This window comes from Stegodyphus dumicola, chromosome 11 (assembly GCF_044657685.1).
Source record: "Stegodyphus dumicola isolate Sdum_Otavi_A_Nest chromosome 11, ASM4465768v1".
Taxonomy (NCBI): domain Eukaryota; kingdom Metazoa; phylum Arthropoda; class Arachnida; order Araneae; family Eresidae; genus Stegodyphus; species Stegodyphus dumicola.
In genome coordinates this window covers 15,760,711-15,766,681 of record NC_140778.1, presented here as the reverse complement: position 1 = coordinate 15,766,681, position 5,971 = coordinate 15,760,711, and the positions used below count along the sequence as shown (strand labels likewise).

The 5,971-nt window shown below is 28.7% G+C and overlaps 1 protein-coding gene across 1 annotated transcript; it reads left to right on the top strand.

The window, feature by feature from the left end:
- Positions 1 to 305: 305 nt before the first annotated feature.
- Positions 306 to 5,666, top strand: LOC146993805 (uncharacterized). The gene is made up of 2 exons (XM_085826546.1): positions 306 to 590; positions 2,760 to 5,666. Exons 1-2 carry the CDS (start codon positions 435 to 437, stop codon positions 5,439 to 5,441), a joined length of 2,838 nt encoding a protein of 945 aa, XP_085682672.1. The 5' UTR covers positions 306 to 434; the 3' UTR covers positions 5,442 to 5,666.
- The last annotated feature ends 305 nt before the right edge of the window (positions 5,667 to 5,971 follow it).

The following is a 5,971-nucleotide window of genomic DNA, read 5'->3' as shown; positions in this document are numbered from 1 at the left end:
ACGACAAATTGGCGACATTTCAGTTGCTCTTCATTACTATGACAAACATAAAGTTCTTCTTCTAGTAACCCGGGGACAAAATTCTTCATCTGAACATCATGCGTGATTGACATTCATTATAACCAATGAGAGGGTGCCATTTAGTAGGAGGAGCGAGAAGAGGTCCGGTTAATAACGTGTCCCCAACATCGGCATCCATAGCCAGTACCTCCTATATACGAAGCCAAGCCTCTAGGGTTGCTTGAACGGTCTGACGTCATCTAAGTCGTCATTCCTACCATCTTCCTCGTGGCAAAGAATGAAAGAATATACTTCGGTGTCGTAGCGTAGTGAACTGACTGTTGTTTGAAAGTGTAGTGTGCTCTAATAGAACATTTTTCATTTAAATTACTTATTATTAACTAATTGTATGAGGTGCATAGAAATTTTTTATTATGCCACATAAATGCTGTGTTGCAACATGCAAAGGAAATTATAAGAATGGCCCGAAGGTGGCTGTATTTAGTTTTCCTACGGAAGAACAACTGAGAAAACAATGGATTTGGAACTGCAAACGAAAAGATGGATTCAAGCCTACGAAACATTCAAAGGTAAGCATGCATTTCATTTTTAAATTAGAAAATTCCTGAAAGATTAATGTCATTGAAAGAAACATGACTTGAAAATGCGAAAACAAAAAATTCTCAATGCAAGGGAAATAATTTACTAAAGTTCCATTGCATTCAACCATAGAAAATAAAACGAAGTTTTAATTACTTTCTATACAAGCATAGTTATATATTTATTTACTAGGCAGAAATTTCTCTTATCCCATTATGAATGAGTATTATTAATGAATTCTTTCAGTAATTTATATTTTCGGCGTCGGGATCTTTATAACACGCACATTGATTTGGGATTGATTAATCTTTCAGGAATTTATGTTATACAGAGCTTATACTGAATTTTAAAGTGATTATAAAATGGACCCTTTTCTCAATAACTAGTCAATAGAAAATCCACCAACCTTATAAAGTTCATATTATAACTTTAAGTAGATAAATATAAAATGCTTCAAGTCGTAATTTTAAAGCCGTTAATTTAAAGTTGTTTTAGATATAAGTATTTAACTGTTTGGATATACTATTTCTTTTGATTTAGATAAGTCTCGTTCCACCTATTTTATTTTTATTTTTTTTTTCTTTAAAAACTGAATGTATGCAATGCCCCTTTATTATATGCTAGGAGCATTTGAGAATGCATTTTGCTCGTAACTCATGTGAACAGGAAATTAATGCTAATTATGCAATGTTCTAAACTATATTAATTCTAAAATCCTTAAAAAAATATGAAATATATGTAAAAGAAAACAATCGTATAAATGGACTAGTTTTGACAGTAATTATTTTAATTTCTGGAATAAGTTACAAGGTGTTTAAATTAAAGTGTCTTGTTCAAATAATATTGCCTAAGATTGTAAGCTTACTAGTTTTCATTACATGTTAGCATAAATCCTAATTAGCCTATTAAATTGTTTCATGCACACACACATCTATAAAAGTACGAGTTTCTTATGCCAATAACACCTACCTTGTTACAGTGGTTCACTTGCTACTGGCAGTAAGTTCTTGTGGGCTTGAAATTTACATTAATTTCTTATCTAAAAACACTTATATAAGGGGTTTTGTTTATTTATACTTGTTGCAGTGGAATATGAAAATGTTTCATTGTATTAATAAGTTATATAACTTTTAAAATTTTTGAAAAAAGTTAAGAAAATTATATGGAAAATAAGCAATCTAGTGAGCCTTCCACAGTAATATAATGTCAAACACGATTGATGAATGTGAATATTTCACTCCAAAATTACATAAGAATAGCCTAAAATATTTAATTACTGCAAATAAACTGTTAAATATACAAATTCTTGTTTTTTTCTTTGTGTATCATATTTTAGCACTTATACATGTTTTCAATAATTCAAGAAAAATGAATTTTTTTAATGACTAATGATGTTTTATGCTCTTAAATATAAACATTCATAGGCACACAAGTAAATTTGTACTTCTGGTTGTGAACATATCATTTGTAAAAATGTTTAGAAAAAGAGCCAGTAACTTTATATTTGAATGGTACGAATGAACGTGGTTAATCTTATTCTTATCCATCAACTGATGGTTAATTTTATTCTTTTTATAACTGTATTATCACCATTTTGAATGTAATTCCATAACCAAGTGTTGTTTTCAAATAACTGAAGAAAGAAATATTTAGGATGTAGCAATTATATATACATGAGCAATTGTATGTTACCTGAGGATGTATCAATTAAATATTACTTATGTTATATGCATTTGACATATGACAACAAACATGTGCTAATTATTTGCACTTTTCAAAACTTTATGACAGCATCCATGGCTCTTTTTAGCCCAAAAGAGTTAATAGTTTTGTTTTAAGATTTTGCATTATTCACTCTAAACGGCTGCATCACTGTTTTGCGTTGTGCACTTTAAATGGCTATATCTCTTCAAATTGTTACCATCCAAACATTATCGCCCTGTATTATTTTTAAAGAAATTAAATGATGAACGTTTTCCACAACGGTAACCCTTCCCTTAAGCAGATAGCTCTTGAGTGCTTTGCCATGATTAAATAAAAATACAATAAAACCCTTATTAGACTGTGCATGTATTTAAAGGATGGCGAATGCCTACGATTTTATAATTGTTTAACCTTTTGATACATGTTTATTTATTTGTTCTTTTTCATATTAAAAGGTGTGTGAACTTCACTTCAAGCAAGAGGATGTTCTGAGGCAAACTGAATTCTTTGATGAGAAAACTGGAAAGAAGATCATTATACCATTGTCATATCCTTGTTTAAAGAATGGTGCAATTCCAAGTCTGTTTCCTGATGGTCCGAGTCATCTTAGTTCCAGTGTTTCATCAAGGGAATCACCAGAGCATAAAAGACTCAAAAGAGAACAAGATGCACTCGAAAAAGCCTTAGCCTGTAGCTTAGCTGAAAAGGAAGAGTATGAACGAAAACAAATGTTTTATAATTTAGATGAACTAAAAATTTGTTTTAATACTGTGAATTTACCAGATAACTGGATAGTTATACACAGGCCTATACATACTATGATTCTTAATATTTCTAATGACAATCATCCAAGAATTCTAAAATCATTATTGATTGATTGTAATTTGAATATATCTGTAGCAATTAGAAATATACCTATTAAATCACTGAAGCAATATGTAATCCCATCAAAAATTAACAACCTTAAAGATCTTTTAAGTATTTTAGAGAAATTAGACCTATTTGCCTCAAATGATTCATCTGAAGACAGTATTCAAAATTATTTACAAATTGTAAATGAATTAATGACAATTTTAAAAGAGAAAATTCCACATAAAAACAATGAAATAAATTTTCTCGTTGAGCAACTATCAAACTTGAATTCAGAAAAACAACAATATAGGTATTCTGCAGACTTTCTAATATTTTCCACTTTACTTCACACAATTTCACCACATGCATATAATTTTATTCGAAATTCAGAAAATATTATTATGCCTCATCCACGGACCATTCAGAAAATTTTTTCAGATTTTAATATATATCCAATAAATGAACAATACAACCAAAAGTTCCTAAGCTACATAAAATTTAAATTTCAAGAACTATCAGAAAAAGATCTGCTTGTTATTTTAATGATTGATGAAATTCATCTAAATCAAGCATTTGATTATAAAGGTGGTAATTTGTGTGGAATGGCATATAATTGCAAAAATGCTGCATCTAGTGCATATGTTTTCATGATTCGCAGCCTATTATCTGTTTATAAGGATGCTGTACATATTTTGCCGGTGAAAACACTTAGTGCGGATAATTTGTATATTTATATTAAAAAAATTGTTGTGGGATTAGAAAATATTGGGTTTAAAATTACTGCTATTGTCACTGACAATAATTCGATTAATAAAAAGGCTATGTCTCTGTTTTCCGAACCACCTAAAGTTAGTATTGTTTATCAAAACCCTGTTGACAAATCTAGGCCAATGTTTTTTATTATTGATACAGTGCATATTTTAAAATGCATTAGAAATAACTGGATAAATCAAAAAAATAATAATCAGAGTATGTTTTTCCCAAGTTTTGATGATGCTTCACATATTGAAACTGCATCTTTTTCTTGTATTAAAAAATTACATGAATCTGAAACTGGTAAGTTATTAAAGTATGCTTATGGTCTGACAATAAAAGCTCTATATCCAACTAACTTAGAAAAACAAAGTGTAAAGCTTGCATTGCAGATTTTTAATGATAATGTTGTTGAAGCATTATTTTCTTTTGGGCAGCAGAAAGAAATAATAAATTTCCAAGAAACTGGAAACTTTATTAAAATAATAAACACATGGTGGTCAATTGTAAATGTGAAATCTATTTTTAAAGGGCTTCATAAAAATAATGTATTTGAAACACCTTTCACTGTGGCAGAAAATGATGAAAAATATGTTTTTATGAATAACTTTTTGAATTGGCTAGATAGTTGGAAAAATTTGAATTTAACCTCTGGTTGCCGAACCAAAGAAACTCACTTTGCAGTATACCATACAACGTATGCTTTAATTAAGATATCAAGGTATTGTATAAATGAGTTGGGTTTTAAATACCTTTTACATGGAAAAGTACAAACAGATATGTTAGAGGCTAAATTTGGTAAGTACAGGCAACTGGCTGGAGCTCACCATAATATTTCTATCAGACAGGTTTATGAAATAGAGGGTAAATTAAGACTTCAGAGTACATTACCAACCCTAATAAATTCTTCAAAATTTGGAAATATTCCTCTTCATGTATCTGATTTTAAAGACACTAAAGAACAAACTTTTGATGACACTGATGTACAAACATTCATAGATGAAATAACAGTTGAAGATAGTGATATACACGACATAAAATTGGATGTACCTATTTTGACTTATATAGCTGGATATTGCTGTTATAGTATGCTAAAAAAGTTAAAATGTGATGTATGTAAATCCAATATTACTATTGATAAGGAGTTAGCTTTAGAAAACGATGAAAATATTCATTCATGGATTAAGGTTTTTGATAGAGGTCTTATGTATCCTCATCCTGATATTCTACATGCTGTTATATACAATTTTATTGTTGTTAAGAAACTTATTTCAGATGAATATGAGCAAAAATTTTTATTTTCGGCAAATCCACGAGTTACAGTGTGTAAAATTACTCTAAATTTACTTCATGAAAATTTTTTTTTAGAGTTGAATGACTGTCCTAAACTTCATGACCCTCAAATTATTTTGAAAAACATCATACAAGCATCAACGAATATTTTTCTAAATAATTACTGCAAAAAGTTGAATGATAATCTTTTAAGTAACAATTTAAATAAGCAACGGAAATTGAAAACATTAAAAAAATAATTTATGCATACAGCAGAAATGACATATACTATGTTTATAAGTTAGTAAACTTTATAAAATAAGATAGTGACACTAATCTATTGTTTCTTATTATCTTCAGACTTAATTTGTAATTCATTTTATCTAAATGAATATTTTTTGCAGAATGTAGATAGTATGTTAAATAAAAAAATAGTGCTTTTTCTATTTGTGTTGTGAAATCTTTACCAACTCTTTCAAAATGCATGCACACACACACACACAAAAAAAAGCATTTGTAATAGTTAACTAATTATGACAGTAAAGTGCTAAAGTTGTTAAGTCTCTTATATAATATCATTTTGTGCAAAATAGGTGTATTTATTGTAAACTAGAGAAATAATTATTTTTGAAGATAAAATACTTTGCCAATTAATATTACTATTGTTTAGATTTTGAAATCAGTATCTTGCAATTTTTTAATATTATTTTAATTGAAGCAGACATGTTTATTACATTAATTTTACACTGTAAGAAGAAAATAAATACAATTTGTTTTTACCTACAATTCC